Genomic DNA, 19,521 nt, shown 5'->3' with positions numbered 1-19,521 from the left:
ACTGATGGCGGCGGAAACCATGTGCAAGGCACCAACCAGCACATCAGGAGCAATTAGGGGTTCAGTCAGTGTCTTGCTCAAGGACACTTCGACACTAACTCTGGGGGAGTTCGAACTGGCAACCTTGCGGTTACCATCCAGCCACTCTAACCCTGAGCCACCGCCGCCCACATGCCCAGTGTGTGTGTGTGTGTGTTAGACTAGACTAGTCTTGGTTTTAAGTAGGCTACGTATGGAGGTTCAACAGGAGGGCAAGTTCTCCTTTACAATTCAATACTCATTATATTCCAGGTAAGTAAGTATACAGCCCAGACAATTGACATGACTCTTCTAGCCCAGTGATTCTCAACCTTTCCTGGATCAGGAGTACCCACTTCAAAATCTCAAAAGTATGTGCGGCCCACCCTTCTTTAACACCCACCCACTTATAATAATAACACGGCAGCCATTCCACTGCCTTGTTAAGTGGTCATCAGATGTGTGGGCCGGGTACTGCACATTTGTGTTCTGGCTTCGATCAATGGAACTATAAGGCTAATGGAACTATTAAATGGACCTGGAATTAAGTCCCAATTATTGTTATATATGTTATATTATCAATAAAATCTTGTTCACAGGTTGAGAGTCACTGTTCTCCCCATTGATGAGTGGATGACGATTTAACCCATTCTGACCGGGAACCCGTTTTGGTGTTAGCATCATCTTATGCTTTAGCTATTGAAAAATAGCAGATCTACAAGCTCATAGCACGCCACCGAGTGGCGCGCTACGAGCTTGTAGGTCTGCTATTTTTTTGAAAAATCGAAGAACGACTGACATTTTTAGAATCTGATCTCAGGTCAGAATGGGTTGATCAGACCCAGTGTGTGTCCAGTGGAAACCTCGTATGAATCTGATCTCAGGTCAGAATGGGTTAAGTATCACCGACCATTTCACCTAACCCCCCTTTTTTTCTTGCTTCTCCATCATGGAAAATGACCCGGACGTCGTCACCATTCCCAAGGTCGTGACGGTGGCGGACGACGACGTGTGTCCCATGAACCCGCCGAAGTTTGACAAGATCGAGGACATGGCCATGATGACCCACCTCAACGAGCCGTCCGTGCTGTACAACCTCAAAGAGCGCTACGCAGCGTGGATGATCTATGTGAGTATAGCGCGTCGTTTTTACCGCCTTCCTGGTTGGTTCCTGGTTGGTTCCTGGTATGAACACAGGTTCATATCAAGGGGCCAGCTAGGCACTCCAATGTTGAAGCGCTGGTCCCTAGTGGTAAGAGGAAGGACTGCAGGCGGACCCGTGGATTCTTGCCGAGGAAACCCCGTGCAACCGAGCGCCCAATGTAAAGCCCAGGTGCACTCTGGGTGCACTTCCGCATTTGGACACCAAAATTTGGTGTCCAAATGCGGAAGTGAAATGTGTAAAAAGTGAAAAGACGGTACTTCCGGCAGCCTTCCGGGTGCTTCAAAACGCCACTGAGCAACTTCCACTGACATGAATAGCGGAGGGGGCGGAGCTTCGCGCTAGTTTAGTCTCTATCCTTTTAATACTCTATGGTTCATATTCAGAACCTTTTCAGGAACAGGGGCCCACTTAAGTTTCAAAGTTTCTTCATTCATATTTTCCAAATCACATAACGATATAGAATACAAAAAAGTTACCCCTCCCACCCAAAGGATAAGCCTTAAACTTACACAGGAAAGTTGCAAACATCACATTCTTCATGAAATATAATCATTGCACCGATTAACTACAACCTAATTGTACTTGCAGACAAGGCAAAAGCGTTATAAGATGAATTCTCAGCAGACCATGTGCACACACAGCTCACTGTTCAATGGGGAAATGCTGGCTCTAGGCTCACTTTCTCATGCTTTTATATTTATACCTGTTACCTCCACCACTAGATGGCAGTACAAACAGCAAGAACTGTCACAATGAACTTCACATTTTTAACTTAACTCATTGAATGGCAGAATTATCATTTTAAAACTATGAATTCCCAACCAAAACTGGCCTTTCAATGGCAGCACACTATTATCAATATAATCTTAGTGTTTTGCCAAATATTTAGAGCCACATATCCTCCTCACAGTTGGGAATTGTTGCTGTATACTGTGTGCCCTTTGCGAGCAAGACAAAATAAAAATGATTCCGGTGATTTATGGACAATTGTGTTGAATTGCAGACCTACTCTGGGCTCTTCTGCGTCACTGTGAACCCCTATAAGTATCTGCCGGTCTACAGTGCGGCCGTGGTGTCTTCCTACAGAGGGAAGAAGCGCATGGAGGCTCCACCGCACATCTTTTCCATCTCCGACAACGCCTATCAGTTCATGCTCACTGGTAAGGTTAGATTACCGTTAGGCGGACGTGTCACTCTCGTTTCCACGTTCAATGCTCCATTCCGATGTCATCGTATGGTTGCAGTGAGCAAACACTATTTAAAAAAAAATGTTCTTTTTCACAGATAGAGAAAACCAGTCTATCCTGATCACGTAAGATAATGCTAATTCAGTCGACCACTATATAGAACAGATAGAAATGACAAAAAAAACATAACTTTCTGACTTTACTTTATGGCTCTGTTCTCACTTTTATCCTATTTCTTTGGAGCTTATAGCGGTGAGTCTGGTGCAGGGAAGACTGTGAACACCAAGCGAGTTATCCAGTACTTTGCAACAATTGCAGTGTCTGGGGACAAGAAGAAAGAAAGTGGTAAAATGCAGGTGAAATGAAACAAACATTGATATAATGCGCAAAAAAAACACCCGATGCTTATTGTAACTATAATAGGTAGGAATAGGTTATATCGGCCATAAAAATGCCATATCGGAACGGTCTCAAAATAATACAGATTATTGAATCGGTTTTCACCAGCAAAGAATAAATAAAAATGAAAAAAGAAAAAATCATGTATACTCATCTCGTTCAGTAGTCAATTCAGTTGTGAAAACAGATTTGGAAAAGAGTATATACAGTATGCTATTTATTGATTGATTGAATACTTTTGAACAGGCTTTGGGCCCTATATTGGAGGCTTTGGGCCCCCTATAGGCCATATAGGCTTGTTTTCATTGTGGTCCTCTGTATAATAATATCGGAATCGGGCAGAATCGGTATTGGCAGATATATGACCCTGCAAATAACCGGAGATCGGTCATCATTTCATAATCGTGCACCCCTAATAATGATCAATTATGTTATGATTGAACCACACACTGAACGTGAACTGCATCTGACAGGGTTCTCTGGAGGATCAGATCATTGCTGCAAACCCCCTGCTCGAGGCATATGGCAACGCCAAAACAGTGAGGAATGACAACTCATCCCGCTTTGTGAGTTATTAAAGCAGTCGGATCGCAAATATGAATTATTGCACCGTTTTCTCATTTCTCATTCATTTAAAATGTCATATTTATTTATCAGGGCAAATTCATCCGGATTCACTTCGGAACCACAGGGAAACTGTCTTCAGCTGACATTGAGACATGTGGGTCAAATTAACTTATAGTGTGGATTGTGACACTGTGTTACTACAGTATGCAAATTCAACATGTAAAAGTGGTTTATTCTTTAAACATTTTTTTTATACAGACCTCTTGGAAAAGTCCAGGGTGACGTTTCAGCTTGCAGACGAGAGGAGTTACCACATCTTTTATCAAGTGATGACCAACCACAAGCCGGAGCTGATTGGTACTAATCAACCAGAAACGTTCATCTGAGTAACAAATACACTATTGTTTGTCAAAAAGGTAATCATATTCACCAACGGCTGTGTTTCACAGACATGATGCTCATCAGCACCGACCCCTATGACTTCCCCATGATTAGCCAGGGTCAAATCACAGTGGCTAGCATCGACGACAAGCAGGAACTGGTGGCTACAGATGTAAGTGGACATAGTTCATGCTAACGGTTAAAGGTGATAACTTGCTAATTGTGCCTCGACCTTACAGGCATATGCAAAAGCTAATTAGGTTTTGGATTTATAATTTAGCATTTTATTAGCTTTAGCACTGTTTGTGGACATAGCACTCTATAGCCTAATGTATAATAATCATAGCCTCACTGTACAGATTATCTACCGTTAGACAGATATTAGGTTCTTATACTATTTGATGTATTACCTTGTGTTGTTCTTGCTTACTGTAAATCGCTCTGGATTAAGACCGTCTGCTAAATGCCTGAATTGTAAATTGTGTAACATGAAAGGTCACCTTGTACAGTTGATGTGTTGTGTTCTATTTGCAGATGGCTGTAGACATCCTGGGCTTCACCCCGGAGGAGAAGACCGGCATCTACAAGCTGACGGGTGCCGTGATGCATCATGGGAACATGAAGTTCAAACAGAAGCAGAGGGAGGAGCAGGCCGAGCCGGACGGCACAGAGGGTAAACAACATCCCTGTTGACCATTTTTGAAAATGGCCAATCTACAGCTTGTAGAGATGCTATTTTCACTACTTTTGTGTAACACTCTGGTATGACAGAGTAGAACCGGGGTAGGAAACTTTGGCACCTGTGGCAAAATTAGCACTGGCATAAGTGAGAGAGAGAGAGAGAGAGAGAGTATTTTTGGTTTAAAATAAACTATTTTAAATGTAGTAAAATAGTCCCTCACATGTGTATGTAAATTACACCCTGCACATAATTGTACATTCATTAAACCTCTGAACTCTGACTGGGGAGGGAGTCTGGGAGATTGGTGGGTTAGTGCTCCGAGTCTAATGATTATTATAACGATGTGAAAGAAAATATTTTAAAATCGTGAACAATCAAAAATAATATATTGGGATTTTTGATGTGGTGTCATTAAAATGACTGTCGACACGGTACACTGACTATATAATATCTAATTGCGAACGCAGTGAGCACTAACTATGAGACCTAGCAGATCATGTCTGTCTGTCTCTGTCCTGCTTTTGTGCCCATATATGGAGCTGAGTGATTTGTTTGTGATTGATGCAACACACTCCATATTTGGACGTACAGTATAGCTGCTTTGGGGACTCCTGATATGGTTATGGCTGAGTCATGGTGACATGAGTGTATCACACACAAACACACACACACACACACACACACACACACACACACACACACACACACACACACACACACACCTTAACTTAAAAAAACTTAACTTAAAAAAACTTAACTTAAAAAAAAATCTTAAAAAACCCCAAATATGTACGAGCTGCGTTCGCTTCCCGCGTTTGCGCGTCTTACTTGTAATAATAAGGCACGAAAGTTGAAACATGGAGATACTGTACATATTTTATGGTACACCAGAGATGCTGATGGATAACATTCAACATACTGTACGCTTGCCTGCCATGATAGCTGTCCAGTTGTTTCTATAACAATACAATGTATTGTGAAAGCAGCAGTATCATGTTGCTCCAATCACGTTGTTGTTTCAGTGGCAGATAAAGTGGCCTACCTGCTAGGCCTGAACTCTGCAGACCTGCTCAAAGGCCTCTGCTACCCCAGAGTGAAGGTTGGGAACGAGTACGTCACCAAGGGCCAGACCGTCCAACAGGTGATGTGCAGTGGCCGTGCCAGCAGCAGTAATAATAACACAATCTCTGGAAATGCACATATCCTTGATTCCTACTATAAATGTGCCACGTCTCTGCATGCGTGCGTGTGTGTGTCTGTGTACGGTTGTAATGCACGTAACTCGAGAACCGTTTGCCCCACGACTTCATAGTCGATACACGCGTTCCACTTGCACACCCCCAACAGGTGAGTGCGGTGCCGAGTCGGGCGGAACCCACGGTTCTCCAGAACCTCTGGTCACTCAGGCTCTGCCAGTACTGGGAATCCCCTCAGTGGGAATCCCCTCACCTGTGCAATTTCCAGCCTCTGCCTCAGCCAATTGATTGCCGTGGCAACCCCACACACCTGACAATTGATGCAGTGCCCGGTGTCGAGTCGGTCGGACCCACGGTTGTCCAGAACCGCCCCAAAAAAGGCCTCTGCCCGGGCCCTGAACAGGTGCCGCTGCCCAGTGTCCATATATGGAGCTGGCCTGTTCTGACATCATTCTTCCATATTTTAGGCATGCCTGACAAAGAAACTCCATATATGAGCATAAAAGAGACATTATTATCTGTGGCGGGGCATGCATTTCCAACTTGCATAGTTCCAAGTAGGAACGCTGTAGTGTAGAGGCTCCAACGGCGCTCTACTTGCCATAATAATAATAACCCTGTTGCATTCTGCAATTCCATTCCATTCCAAGGTCCATAACTCTGTCATGGCTCTAGCCAAATCCGTCTACGAGAAGATGTTCATGTGGATGGTCGTCCGCATCAACCAGATGCTGGACACCAGGCAGCCGAGGCAGTTCTTCATTGGAGTCTTGGACATTGCTGGGTTTGAAATCTTTGATGTAAGTGACAAGCGCAGCACCGCAATGCAAAATTATCCAGCATATTATTATAGCATCTTTATCTAATCTAATCAATCTTTGTTGAACCTTGTTTTTCTTTTTCTTTTCTCTTTTTTTTTTTCTTTTTTATAGTTCAACAGTCTGGAACAGCTGTGTATCAACTTCACCAACGAGAAACTGCAACAGTTCTTCAACCACCACATGTTTGTCCTCGAGCAAGAGGAGTATAAGAAGGAAGGCATCGAGTGGGAGTTCATTGACTTTGGAATGGACCTGGCTGCCTGCATAGAGCTCATTGAGAAGGTATAACACATTGTGTTAAAAAACCCAATCTGTGCCAGGAACGTTTGGTTACGTTTAAAGCAGCAGGTACTACCTGTGCCAAGACGTAAAATTACGTTATTTTTTTTATTATTTTTTATATATATATTGTTTTTAAATTAAAAATAAATAAATAATAATATATTGTTTTTTAATTTAAAAATAAAAGAATAATCTGACGTGCACGGCACGCGATGTGCACATGGATGCGCCCACGGATATTTATTCTTTAATTTGTCCCATATATCTCTGGCACCTGCACAGCGTTTCTTTTCTAAATATATTTTTTATCCCACGATTTTGTAACCCATTTTTCACCCCTGTGTCAATCATCTAATGTGATCCTGGGCTCTACACACCCTCCACCAACCTAGTCCCCATATATGGGGGACAAGGGGAGAGCAACGGACTTGAACTCATGCTTCCTTCATGCCTGAGTGTCCAAGTTGCTCCTTTACACCTGACAGGGTTTCTATTGTAACAGGTGGCATGGATTGTGTTTTAAATGTTGTCGACTAAAACCATGGCGAAAAGTGTTCTTTCTTTCTTTCTTTCTTTCTTTCTTCATGTTGTATCTTTACTAACCCCCCCCCCCATACAGCCAATGGGCATCTTCTCCATCCTGGAAGAGGAGTGCATGTTCCCCAAGGCTTCGGACAGCACCTTCAAGAACAAGCTGCACGACCAGCATCTGGGCAAGTCGCTGTGTTTCCAGAAGCCCAAGCCTGCCAAGGGCCTGAAGGCCGAGGCTCACTTCTCCCTGGTGCACTATGCCGGCACGGTGGACTACAGCATCGCAGGTATAGGGCTGGAGATCTCTGTTGAGTATTTTAGAACGTTTAGACGTGAGCGCCCCCCCTCCTGAGATACTTCCGGGTCCTACTTTTGTGTCCCCATAGAGTTATACTGTGTCGAAAACTGAGAGGAAAACAACCACGAAAGTCACATTTTACCGCTTTCCTTTGCAACAACAAAGCTACTGGTCTACCACATCTGGCTGTGACAGGCCGTCTGCCCCACACTGAATACTATCACCATTTTATTTCATTGTGTCAACTAAATCCTCATTAATGCAAACTAGATTCAACATACTGCACACATTCTAAATATGCCCCCGAAATATTGTACTGAGCAAATGTACTAACCTATGAACCGATTTGATGTTCCACCCCCCCCTAATCTCAGGCTGGCTGGACAAGAATAAAGACCCTCTGAACGAGTCGGTGGTCCAGCTCTACCAGAAGACTGCTCTCAAGCTGCTGGCTCTCCTCTACGCCAGCTTCGCCTCAACTGACGGTACGATAAATCGGTAGTTCTCACACTTTTAAGATGTTTAAAAAAACAGCAGATGTGCAAGCTTGCAGCGTGGCACGAAGTGACATTTCAGAATAATAAAGTATTCAATCAATCAATCAATCAATCAATCAAATTCAAACTTTTCCAATACTTCCAAGGTTATTATTTTATGTTAAAAAAAATAGCAGATGTGCAATCTCACATTGCAGCACGAAGTGATACGCTGTGAGCTTGTGTATCGGTTATATTTTAATAGCCAACGTTTAAAGTCTAGTTTAGAAGTTTTTAGAAGTCTGTCTTCTGTGTGATTTTAAATATTTCGTTTTCATTATTGACATCGTAACCACAGCAGTCCATATCATCCTAATAGCAGATCTAGGGAAGAAAGGTGCCAAAAAGAAAGGGGGATCATATCAAACGGTCTCAGCTTCGTTCAGGGTACGTAATGTAATGCCTATGGTCTTCAACCAAACAAACGGAAAACAAAGAATGTACCACTAGTGTGCACCAGCAGCTCTTTACCACCGCACTGTCCTCTCTCCGACAGGAAAACCTCGGCAAGCTGATGACAAATCTGAGATGCACACATCCTCACTTTGTACGATGTCTGATTCCCAACGAGTTCAAGACTCCAGGTACAACGGTGAAACTGACCTAAATGCTGCGGAGTGGTGGGAAAAGTGCTGATATTTTATGCTTACATCGTAAAAGTATCAATATACCACAATGTAGAAATACTCTGTTACAAGTAAATGGCTGGTATTTAAAATGTACTTGAGTAAAAGGACAAAAGTATTGGCGTCAAAATATACTATAAAGTGCAGGATGTCCCATTTCACAAGTTCAATAATGATACAAATAATACAAATCTTTTGAAAACAGCAGGTCTGCAAGCTCACAATGCATTGCATCGGGACACGTTATGAGCTTGTAGACCGGCTACTTTCAAATAGCCGAAGTAGATGAGGCTAAAGTGGTTAATGCATGTTTTGTAATAATAATCATGAATCTACAAAGTACAGTGACTAAAGTTTTCAAATAATTGCAGTGAGGTCAAAGTACAATATCTCTGCTGTCCGGAAGAAACCACCAAAAAACAAAACAGACGTAAAGGGTGTTCAATAGCACTCCACCCATCCATCCATCTTCAACCGCTTATCCGTAGTCGGGTCGCGGGGGCTACAGCTCCACCCGAGTGCTCCAGACTTCCCTCTCCAGAGCAACATTAGTGACTTCCTCCTGGGGGATCCCGAGACGTTCCAAGGCCAGTGAGTCGGTGTGTTTCCTCCAACTGCGCCTTGGTCTGACCCGGGGGTCTCCTCCCTGTTCAATAGCACTGACTTATGAACAAATACAGATGGCTACACGGGTGGAGTTAGTTGGTTTGGCAGATAGTTTGAGGATCGAATGGAGTTAGGCTTCCGCCGAAGCACTTTTTAATACATTCCATTGGTTCAATATTTTCTATCCAACGCACAGACGTAAAAGGTGTTCAATAGCATTGATTTAAAACCTCCACATGAAGAAAATCCTCTAAATCCTACTTTAGTACTCAATATAGGCTACTTTGTTACTTTCCACCACTGACTGCTAGTGTTATAACAGCATGATTAGTCGGTGTCATCTGAAATGTGGATATCTATTTTAATTACTTTGCATCAGGTTTGATGGAGAATCCACTGGTCATCCACCAGCTGAGATGTAATGGTGTTCTGGAAGGAATCCGAATCTGTAGAAAGGGCTTTCCAAGCAGAATCCTGTATGGGGATTTCAAGCAGAGGTACAGTACAGAATGGAGGTTACAGTTGGACTAATTTAGCATGATGCATCATCAATCATTAAAACACATTGAAATGAATGTAAACCCTGGCTGGAGCAAACCAACAACAAAGTGGTGAATTCTAGCGTTAATTTATTAATAATGCACTGTATCTATAAACCTGGAACAGGTGCAAAGTGTTGAATGCCAGAGTAGGGGTGGAGGAAAAAAATCGACTCACTCAAATATCGCGTTTTTTTATGTCACTGATTTTTTAATAGATTTTAAAGTTCTGAATCATTTAAAAAATATATATGTCAGAAAGACTTACTGACGTTAACTAGCAGAATTGAAGTGTATGATTCAACTTTTCTTGATTTATATTGTTTCAAACTACAGTAAAGGTATCGAGATTGTATCAAATCGGGAGGCAAGAGAATCTGTCCCACCCCTAAAGGCCAGTGTTATTGTATTAATGATGTTACTGTACTGTATCTGTAAACCTGGAACAAGGTAGAAAGCGGCGACTTTCCAGTGTTAATGTATTAATAATGCGTCTATATGTGTATAAACAGATACAAAGTGCTGAATGCCAGTGTTATTCCTGAGGGTCAATTCATCGACAACAAGACGGCGGCAGAGAAGCTCTTGGGGTCCATCGACGTGGACCACACCCAGTACAAGTTTGGCCACACCAAGGTGCTTTACATGTGCTCGTTTTATAATCTTACACTACTGTAGCAAGAACATAACAATGTTGTAGAGATATTATAGTATATCTACAGTATACTGTGCGAGCGTGCGTGCGTGCGCGGGGTGCATACTTAGTTTAGACTAGTTAGTCATTGGTTAGACATGGGTTAAGGTTAGGTTTAGGTGTGCTTGCCCCGTGGGAGGTTATAGGTTTAGGGTGAGGGTTTGAGATAGGTTGTAGGTTGCAAAAAACTGCCTAAACTATAAGTACTGCACACGTTTTGTTTAACCTCCTAGGTGTTCTTCAAGGCTGGCCTGCTGGGGACCCTAGAGGAGATGAGAGATGAGAAGCTGGCGAGTTTGGTCACAATGACTCAGGCACTGTGCAGAGGCTATCTCATGAGGAGGGAGATCAGCAAGATGAACGAGAGAAGGTACAGCGCACGTTGCTGTGCTCAACAGTGTGTTACTAGGCCTAATATATATGCTGTATCACAGTATCTGCGCCTTATCCTTGTTAATTGCCTGTGTCAGTTTGCTCGTGCATGCGTGTGGAGAGGGAAGGTAAAAGCCACTTTTCGGAGTGAAAATGCGAGTGCACGAGGCGCGTGCACGCACAGTTTTCGGCGCACGGCGCAGCCTGCACCTCCTACTGTAAATATCTTCCCACAGCCATGGCTCCACCGACTGTGTTGTGTGTCGCGTTGTGTTTGTAGTTTTGGACGGCGTCAAATAACGAACCGGGGCCGAATTGCAGCCGCCGGACGCAACGCAACGTCGGCAGTGGAGCACCACGGATTCATTGATTTAAAAAGGGAACATTATCCCTGCGTTGACGCCGACGCGACGCCCGATGGCTGCAGTGGAGCCAGTGCTTCTCAAACGTTTTCGTGTCAAGGACGCCAAAATGAATATTAATCCATTGGACCACCCTCATCTGAAAATATCTTGTGCCATCCACGGACACGCATAGAAGATTTGCGCATCAGTTCGTGCTAGATCTGCTATTTCTTTGTGAAAATGTGTGCAAATCTTTGAATATATATATGTATTTTTCAAAGCTCATATCTTTGCGTCTCGGGGTCCCTGGCACAAAATATTTTCGAGACGGGGGATTCGCTGGCCTCAGGTCTTAATGGGTTAGCTCGTTTTGCTGAAGCCCACTTTGAGAACCCACCAGTGTTGTTTTCGTCGACTAAAACTAAGGCGAAAAATGCTTGTCGACTACCTTTTTTCGCTGACAAAAAACAAATGGAAACTAAATGAAAACTAAGCTACGATGACTAACACTAAGATTAAATATACTGACAATCTCCTCGACAAATAAAAACTAGACTAAAATGTTAGGAAGAGACTAATAGTGAAGTGAACAAGAGATCCAGTACAAGTCATTTTACACTTGGTTGCATGCTGAAAATAGCCATGAAGACATTCCAGGTGACTTCTAAAATGTGACTAAAACTAAATGAAGTTTCAGTCAAAAGACTATATGACTAAACTAAAATAGAAATGTGCTGCCAAAAACAACAACACTGGAGCCCATACTGATCTAACCAGAGAGGAAACCCATAACTTCTCTGAACACAGAGAGTCCATCTTCGTCGTCCAGTACAACATCCGCTCCTTCATGAACGTCAAACACTGGCCATGGATGAAGCTCTACTTCAAGGTGAAGCCCCTGCTGCGGAGCGCCGAGACGGAGAAGGAGATGGCCGCCATGAAGGAGGAGTTCGCCAAGTGCAAGGAGAGCCTGGCCAAGGCCGAGGCGAAGCGCAAGGAGCTGGAGGAGAGGATGGTGTCCCTCGTCCAGGAGAAGAATGACCTGCAGCTGCAAGTGGTTGCGGTATGTTGATTTATATACCCATTTTGAGGGGGGGCGGCGGAACCCCTTTTGGCGTTTGGCATGATGTCATGCTTTATAGCTATTGAAAAATAGCAGATCTACAAGCTCTGTAGGTCTGCTATGTTTGGAAAAATCGAAGAACGACTGACGTAGAAACATGGCTTTTTCAGAAGACTGTCAGGATGTATAGAAGACGTTTTTAGAATCTGATCTCAGGCCTGAATGGGTGAAATGACTTTGGAAAGGATGGCTGGGTGGGTAGTGGGGTTGGCATCCAGAACCGGAGGTGTATATATACTGTATATACCCGATCCAACATGGAGGAACCCAGAATCGGTTCCATCACATTTGGAACCGTAATTATATCACACACTGTCAGTCAGAGCTGGTACAGTATGTAGACAGAGAGAGAGAGAGACACACACACACAGACACAGACAGAGTACTTAACCTATTGAAAAATAGCAGATCTACAAGCTCATAGCGCGCCACCGAGTGGCGCGCTACGAGCTTGTAGGTCTGCTATTTTAGAAAAATCGTGAAAATGTGGCACAAATCTTTGAATATAATATTCTTTCAGAGTGCGAACGTTTTCTTAACTCAAAAACTGTTAAAAGGATTTTTTCCTCCCTTCGACGTCAGGCCTAGTAATAAATGGGTCAATCAAACCCTCTGAAACAGCGTTGTTGTTAACATGAACCTCGTTACAGGACAACGAGGGCCTGGCGGACGCCGAGGAGCGCTGCGAGGGCCTGATCAAGAACAAGATCCAGCTGGAGGCCCGGGCCAAGGAGCTGAGCGAGCGTCTGGAGGACGAGGAGGAGACGAGCTCGGAGCTGACCGCCCGGCGCCGGAGGCTGGAGGACGAGTGCACGGAGCTGAAGAGGGACATCGACGACCTGGAGCTCAGCCTGGCCAAAGTGGAGAAGGAGAAGCACTCCACCGAGAACAAGGTTCGGAGGAAAAGAGGGCGGGGGGGGGGAGGGTTTCTTGGTATAACCGGCCGGGACTTTAAAAGAATGTGTTATTGTATTTTTTTGGCTGAAGATCCAATTCAGTGGTTCTTCAACAGGTTTTGTTTTGTTTTTTAGCTGTTGTATCAAATGATGTTGCCGTTTAAAAAATGTCATAGCTAGCTGCATTGACTTATGTATAGCATTGTGTTGGATTCACGTTAATGTTTATTTTCAGAAAGAAAAAAAACACCAGAAAATACACCAAATTTCTGATATTTTTGGCTAACGTTCTCCTCAGAAAAGGGATGCTATATAGGCATAGGGTCCAAGTGGCTGACGTAAAAAAAATAAACTAACTGGTGCAACAACTTCATGTAGCGCCCGTTTTTGTTCGTACACTGTATCTGACGTTCTTTTGTTGGTTCACTCACTGTGTTTTGTCGTGGCTTTCCTCTAGCTCCAGTTAGCTCATAGCATTAGCTTCTGTTGCCACTCGCTCCGCACTGCGGCGTTCAGAGTATATCCGGGTTTTTATGCCGTTCAGATGGGTTTTATGGGTACTGTAAGTCTCCCATTGGCGTAAGAGGCAATTTCTGTTAATATGAGAATGAATTACTCAGGTGAAAAACCTGACCGAGGAGCTGTCGGCCCTGGACGAGAGCGTGGTCAGGCTCACCCGGGAGAAGAAGGCCCTCCACGAGGCCCACCAGCAGGCCCTGGACGACCTGCAGGCGGAGGAGGACAAGGTCAACACGCTGGCCAAGGCCAAGCTCAAGCTGGAGCAGCAGGTGGACGACGTGAGTCTGGGCCGACCAGTCGTCTACTACGGTGGTTCTGGACCGCGACCCAAATAATCCTATTTGAACTGGGGACGCACTAGGAGTTGAGCCGTCACATTTTGTTTGACTCGGTTCCTTTGTGAAAATAGCCGATCTACATTGCTCACAACGCCTCGCAGCGCGTGGCGTCTTGAGCATGTAGATTTGCTACTGTATTTTCACGCTTTCTAATATATATTGGACAATGTTTAAATCTTTCATTTTAGAGGAGTTAAAGATTACATTGTCACTGACTCACTGTACTGTGACAATTAACACTAGTGTGTGTTGGTTTGTTTACTGTGAGAGTGAGAAAAAAAAGGTTCCACATTAATAATAATCTGGGTACGCCCCCCCCCCCCCCAATATAATTCCCGGCCCACAGGATGAGAACCATTGGTCTAAACAAATAATGATTAATTAATAATGGCGGAGTCGAAAAGAGTTTGTCTACTATCAGTGACAAATAGCAGAAATCTAGATTCAGGTCGAGGTTACAGAATGCAACATAATTCGGTGCTAGTTCAATCAACGGAGAGAGCGCTCATCAATTCCACTAATACTAATAATAATAATAATGCTATGATATGCTTCAATACTGTGATGTTACAGCTAGAGGGCTCTCTTGAACAAGAGAAGAGGCACAGCATGGAGTTGGAGAGAGCCAGGAAGAAGCTGGAAGGGGATATGAAACAGGCGCAGGAATCCATCATGGACCTGGAGAATGACAAGCAGCAAAGTGATGAGAAGATTAGGAAGTGAGAACACACATCATTTAAATGGTTCTTAACACATTGTTCTGTAAAAAAAAATATCCCTGCTTCTAGTCAGACATAATTAAATACATGCTTTTGGGAAATGTAGTCTGTCTGTATAATGTTTGACATTATATTAGCAATGTAACAGTTTAATTAGGAAAAGACTATGTTAACCACATTGAACCAATTACATTTTGTCAAACTTTATCAAAATACTGTCAAATGTGGTCTACCGGTATGCTCATCTTATAGGAAGGACATTGAAATGTGTCATCTTCTTGGGAAAATCGAGGACGAGCAAGTGCTTGGCATTCAGCTACAAAAGAAATTTAAAGAGCTTCAGGTATTAAACAAATCACATCTTCAAAGACAATTCATCCTGTCATCTTCACTCCAGGGGGTCCTAATGAACCCTTTATGGGTGGGTAGAGTGTAGTGTACAAATGGAACCGTTCCATTTGTACATTCTCTGAGTTACAGATCCGGTCCAAAATTTGGACACCCGGTGGTCTCCCAGACAAAACGTTGAGAAAATCGTTCCCAAACAGTGGGTCTGGTATACTGTACGGCCATTTGTGTGGGTACGCTTGTCCATTTCTTATGCGTTGCGACTCGCAAGTAAATATCTGCGTATTTTTGCCATTTACTTAATTTTGTTATTATTTCAAAATATTAAAATATATATATATATATATATATATATAAGAAAAATAAATAATTAAGAAAATAAAAATAAATAAATAAATAAAATACAATAAATCCCTTAAATTGAAAAAAACTAAATGTTGAAGAAGTAGTGAAACTCTAAAGCACTGATGATGGTTTGCTGACTGTGCTCTCGGGGGTGGGGGTGTATACCATATACAGGCTCGCGTGGAAGAACTGGAGGAGGAGATGGAGTCTGAGCGCGCCGCCAGGGCCAAGGTGGAGAAGCAGAGGGGTGACCTCTCCAGGGAGCTGGAGGAGATCAGCGAGAGGCTGGAGGAGGCCGGCGGCGCCACCGCCGCTCAGATCGAGATGAGCAAGAAGCGAGACGCCGAGTTCCTCCGGATGAGACGGGACCTCGAAGAGTCCACGCTCCACCACGAGGCCACCGCTCAAGGTTTGTTTTATGGGGGGGGTTTTTGGGGGCATTTGGGAATTTTAGCATTTAAAATGTTTCCTTTCAGTTTCAGTTTCAATTGGTTTGCTATTATGTACAGTGTGCTTTAGTTTAGTTTAAAGTTTTTGGAAAAGTCCCATTCTGGGCGGGAACCCCTTCTGGTGTTAGCATTATGTTATGCTTTAGCTATTGAAAAATAGCAGATCTACAAGCTCATAGCGCGCCACCGAGTGGCGCCCTACGAGCTTGTATGTCTGCTATTTTTGAAAAGTCGAAGAATGACTGACATAGAAACATAGCTTTTTCAGAAAACTGTCATTTTCAAACAGACATTTTGAGAATCTGATCTCAGATCAAAATATATATATATTTTTGTACAAACAAACAATACAACAGAACAATACATAATACATCAGACAATACAGTGACTTAAAAAAACTAAACAAAAACATACAGTACATATACATAAATACAATATAATGATATAACAAAAAAAAGGGCTTAGTTTATTCTATGTTAGTTTTTTTCGTGTACCGTAATATAAGGTCGAGATTCAAAACTAACGAACGTTTTCGATCTACAAGCCGAAAATGTAGGCTTAAAAATATTGCAAGATAATTAAGATTCCATATCCGTGAACAAAAGTGAGGGCTCGCAACTCTCACTCTGTAATGCTCCAGGTACATTTATTCACAATCACAGCAGGCGTCCTGGTCTTTCTCACTTTGGCTCAGCCAGCACCAAGACCGGAGGATGTGCGCTATTTTATCTTATTCTGAAGATTTCATATCAGTATGTATGAAATATTGACTAAAAGCTAACAGCATTTTGACAAAGACTAAAAGCTAAGTACATTTTCTCTACGAGTTCAGTTCGTTTCACTTTAGTTTTGTAAACACACAGTAAACACAAAGTTTGTAAAGCCACATATTTTGTATGTAAATAAAATTTCCAATTCTATTTTTCATTATTTTGTTAGTTTTAGTTAAGTATAATAACCCTACGCAGTGGTAAAGTGCATGCCCACCACCGTCCACTCACAGTTAACAGTTCTTTGTATTGAGTTTGTGCTTGAAATGTACTGTAATTCTGCAAACGGTTGATAAATACTTCAATTAATCAATCAATCAAACCTCTGAGGTTATGGATATGGATCCGGCTTTGTCAAGCGTCTATAATATGAACCCAAATGGCCCGTGTTTTTCTGGTGAGGGAAGGCTAGGGGGGACCGTGATAAGTGTCATTGCACTGATCTGGGGTCAGTGGGGTGGCACCATCTGTCAGCAGGGACGTGCACACATAGACATCAAAGGGGGGCTTCAGCCCCTGCCCTTTTACCCCGTCTGTAAAACAACTGCCCTCTCCAGACCACGAATGCAGCATTTACTAATGGTGAAAGAAAATGCACATGCCCCTCCTTTGAGTCCTTTCCATGCCATGTCAATGTCGTATACACCGCATCCCCACTAGCTAAAGAGTGCAGGGTTGTGCCTGGGAAACAGCTGATCTAGAAGCTGCGTTGTGAGCTTGTAAATCTGCTATTTTCGCTATTTTTTTTAGTCCAAAAAGTGCCCTCTTACAGGATTCCAGCCCCTGCCCCTCTAACACTCTCTGCATGTCCCTGCCTGTCAGCATGGAGTGTTGGGCGGGAGGTGTAGAACGAAGGCCCTACGACGTCCTCCTGGTGGGGGTGTGTGGGGAGGAATTAATTGGCATCACGGCTAAATTGGTGAGAAAATAACTGGTAAAAAAAAGCAAAATAAAATAGAATACACTAACCCTGCTTACCGCTGCAGCTCTGAGGAAGAAGCACGCAGACAGCGTGGCTGAGCTGGGAGAGCAGATTGACAACCTACAGCGCGTGAAACAGAAACTGGACAAGGAGAAGACTGAATGCAAGATGGAGATAGATGACCTGCTCAGCAACATGGAGACTGTGTCCAAAGCAAAGGTACAGGCTGATGGTTCAGTTTGGTTTAAGGCAGTAGATCACAAAGGCTGTGCAAGTAGATCACACGACATGCCCCTATAATATTTGTGGTGGCATTACAAATACAAAAAACAAAAAGTACCTAACTATTCCATTTCTCCCCCTCGATTTCCCATTCAAATGCATTTTGTAACGCCAGCTCCGCTATTCCAAAGACCCCTCAGGTACATATTTAAACTATTTTCAGCAATGGTACATTATTTCGGTTGGTAGATCTTGTTCAGCTGGTCATTTTGAAAGTAGTTCTCAAGTCGAAAAAGTGTGGGCACCTCTGGTTTAAGGTGACTAGTAATGATTCATGATTCATTGTCATCCAACTTATTGTGATTAACGTTTTCATTGAGTTTTGGCATTGAATCATTTATAATTTATACTTTTATTCTATTTTGTAATAGCAGAAATAGCCGGTCTACAAGCTACGATCTGCTATTTGAAAATGTATGAACATTTTTCAACGTGGAAAAGATTAGGGGGCGATTAGGACAAAATAGTTGCAATTGTCTCAAATGATTGCGATTAAACGATTATGTAATAATTGTGACAGGCCTATAGATGTTTAACTTTATCGTTTAAAGGCCTCATTCACACGTATACCAAACACCAATCAAGCAAATGTTTGGTCGTTTTTTTGGGGCCACCACAATGCTTTTCCAGTGGGAGTCACGTGGTTTAGGTGTGTACGAGGCTTCGTACACACCTACACAACGAATGTTCGGTCCGTGTGCGATGTCTGATTGCCGTTTTGATTGCGGCTCCAATTAATTTTCAATGGGAGTCACATGGTCAAGTGGTTTTCAATCTTACCAGTGTGTGAATATGAAGTTTCCACATCAATGCTTCGTTGTCAGGCCAACGTTGAGAAGATGTGGAGAAGCACGGAGGACCAGCTAAGTGAGCTGAAGGCTAAAAGCGATGACAGCATTCGCCATTTCACTGACGTCACTGTCCAGAAAGCTAAACTCCAAACTGAAAATGGTAATTCATTAACAACAGCTATATATATATATACATATATGAATTGGATAAACCTGTTTAGTAATACGACCTGAATTTCTCATAATCGATTATCCTTGTTTCATTCAGGTGAACTTTCTCGGCAGCTGGAAGAGAAAGAATCCCTCGTGTCTCAGCTAACGAGAAGTAAGCAAGGTTTGGCTCAGCAGGCTGAAGACCTGAAGAGATTTGTTGAAGAGGAAGTCAAGGTACACGGATTGTTTTTCCAGTGCCAGTGTTCATCTCAAGAACACTGATTTGACCATAAATGGTGGCACATCTTTTTGTCAGTCTTTTGAGTAAACTTTTGTTTAGTTTTAGTCATCTGAAAAGTTTTAGCATAGTTTTAGTCGACTAAATATATCATCTAAGATTTAAATGTACAGCAACACCGGCCGACAGGTGAAACCGACTAGCTAATGGGGGGGCCATTTGAAAACAAAGGTGGCTTGCTGCGTTTGGCTACAACAGACATTTGCAAGCACTGCAGGGCTGCCAATAACGTATCTTTTGTTGTTTTTGTTCGCCCACGTCTTTCAGAAGCCAGACTGGGCAATATCTCAATTGACTGGGCCTCATGTGCCCGAGTGGCCCAAT

General features: G+C 43.0%; 1 protein-coding gene across 1 annotated transcript in view; it reads left to right on the top strand.

Moving 5' to 3' along the window:
• The window catches only part of LOC308332719 (myosin heavy chain, fast skeletal muscle-like), a gene marked incomplete at its 5' end in the record, with an annotated part of 28,625 nt that overhangs the window by 479 nt on the left and 8,625 nt on the right, over positions 1 to 19,521 (top strand). Inside the window, 28 exons of the mRNA XM_080788754.1 lie at positions 1,004 to 1,147; positions 2,187 to 2,343; positions 2,468 to 2,495; positions 2,621 to 2,726; positions 3,243 to 3,335; positions 3,427 to 3,490; positions 3,595 to 3,693; positions 3,786 to 3,889; positions 4,252 to 4,390; positions 5,422 to 5,540; positions 6,246 to 6,395; positions 6,528 to 6,698; positions 7,318 to 7,516; positions 7,902 to 8,012; positions 8,383 to 8,450; positions 8,560 to 8,647; positions 9,675 to 9,792; positions 10,347 to 10,470; positions 10,762 to 10,898; positions 12,052 to 12,307; positions 13,018 to 13,260; positions 13,884 to 14,060; positions 14,694 to 14,839; positions 15,092 to 15,182; positions 15,707 to 15,941; positions 17,738 to 17,892; positions 18,780 to 18,906; positions 19,015 to 19,133. Of these exons, the coding sequence (XP_080644880.1) occupies positions 1,004 to 1,147; positions 2,187 to 2,343; positions 2,468 to 2,495; positions 2,621 to 2,726; positions 3,243 to 3,335; positions 3,427 to 3,490; positions 3,595 to 3,693; positions 3,786 to 3,889; positions 4,252 to 4,390; positions 5,422 to 5,540; positions 6,246 to 6,395; positions 6,528 to 6,698; positions 7,318 to 7,516; positions 7,902 to 8,012; positions 8,383 to 8,450; positions 8,560 to 8,647; positions 9,675 to 9,792; positions 10,347 to 10,470; positions 10,762 to 10,898; positions 12,052 to 12,307; positions 13,018 to 13,260; positions 13,884 to 14,060; positions 14,694 to 14,839; positions 15,092 to 15,182; positions 15,707 to 15,941; positions 17,738 to 17,892; positions 18,780 to 18,906; positions 19,015 to 19,133 (3,768 nt within the window). The remainder of the gene's footprint in view (positions 1 to 1,003; positions 1,148 to 2,186; positions 2,344 to 2,467; positions 2,496 to 2,620; positions 2,727 to 3,242; positions 3,336 to 3,426; positions 3,491 to 3,594; positions 3,694 to 3,785; positions 3,890 to 4,251; positions 4,391 to 5,421; positions 5,541 to 6,245; positions 6,396 to 6,527; positions 6,699 to 7,317; positions 7,517 to 7,901; positions 8,013 to 8,382; positions 8,451 to 8,559; positions 8,648 to 9,674; positions 9,793 to 10,346; positions 10,471 to 10,761; positions 10,899 to 12,051; positions 12,308 to 13,017; positions 13,261 to 13,883; positions 14,061 to 14,693; positions 14,840 to 15,091; positions 15,183 to 15,706; positions 15,942 to 17,737; positions 17,893 to 18,779; positions 18,907 to 19,014; positions 19,134 to 19,521) is intronic.

Source organism: Protomyctophum bolini (genome assembly GCF_963924005.1).
Source record: "Protomyctophum bolini genome assembly, chromosome: 18".
Lineage (NCBI taxonomy): Eukaryota > Metazoa > Chordata > Actinopteri > Myctophiformes > Myctophidae > Protomyctophum > Protomyctophum bolini.
This window is presented reverse-complemented; position numbering and strand designations above follow the sequence as displayed.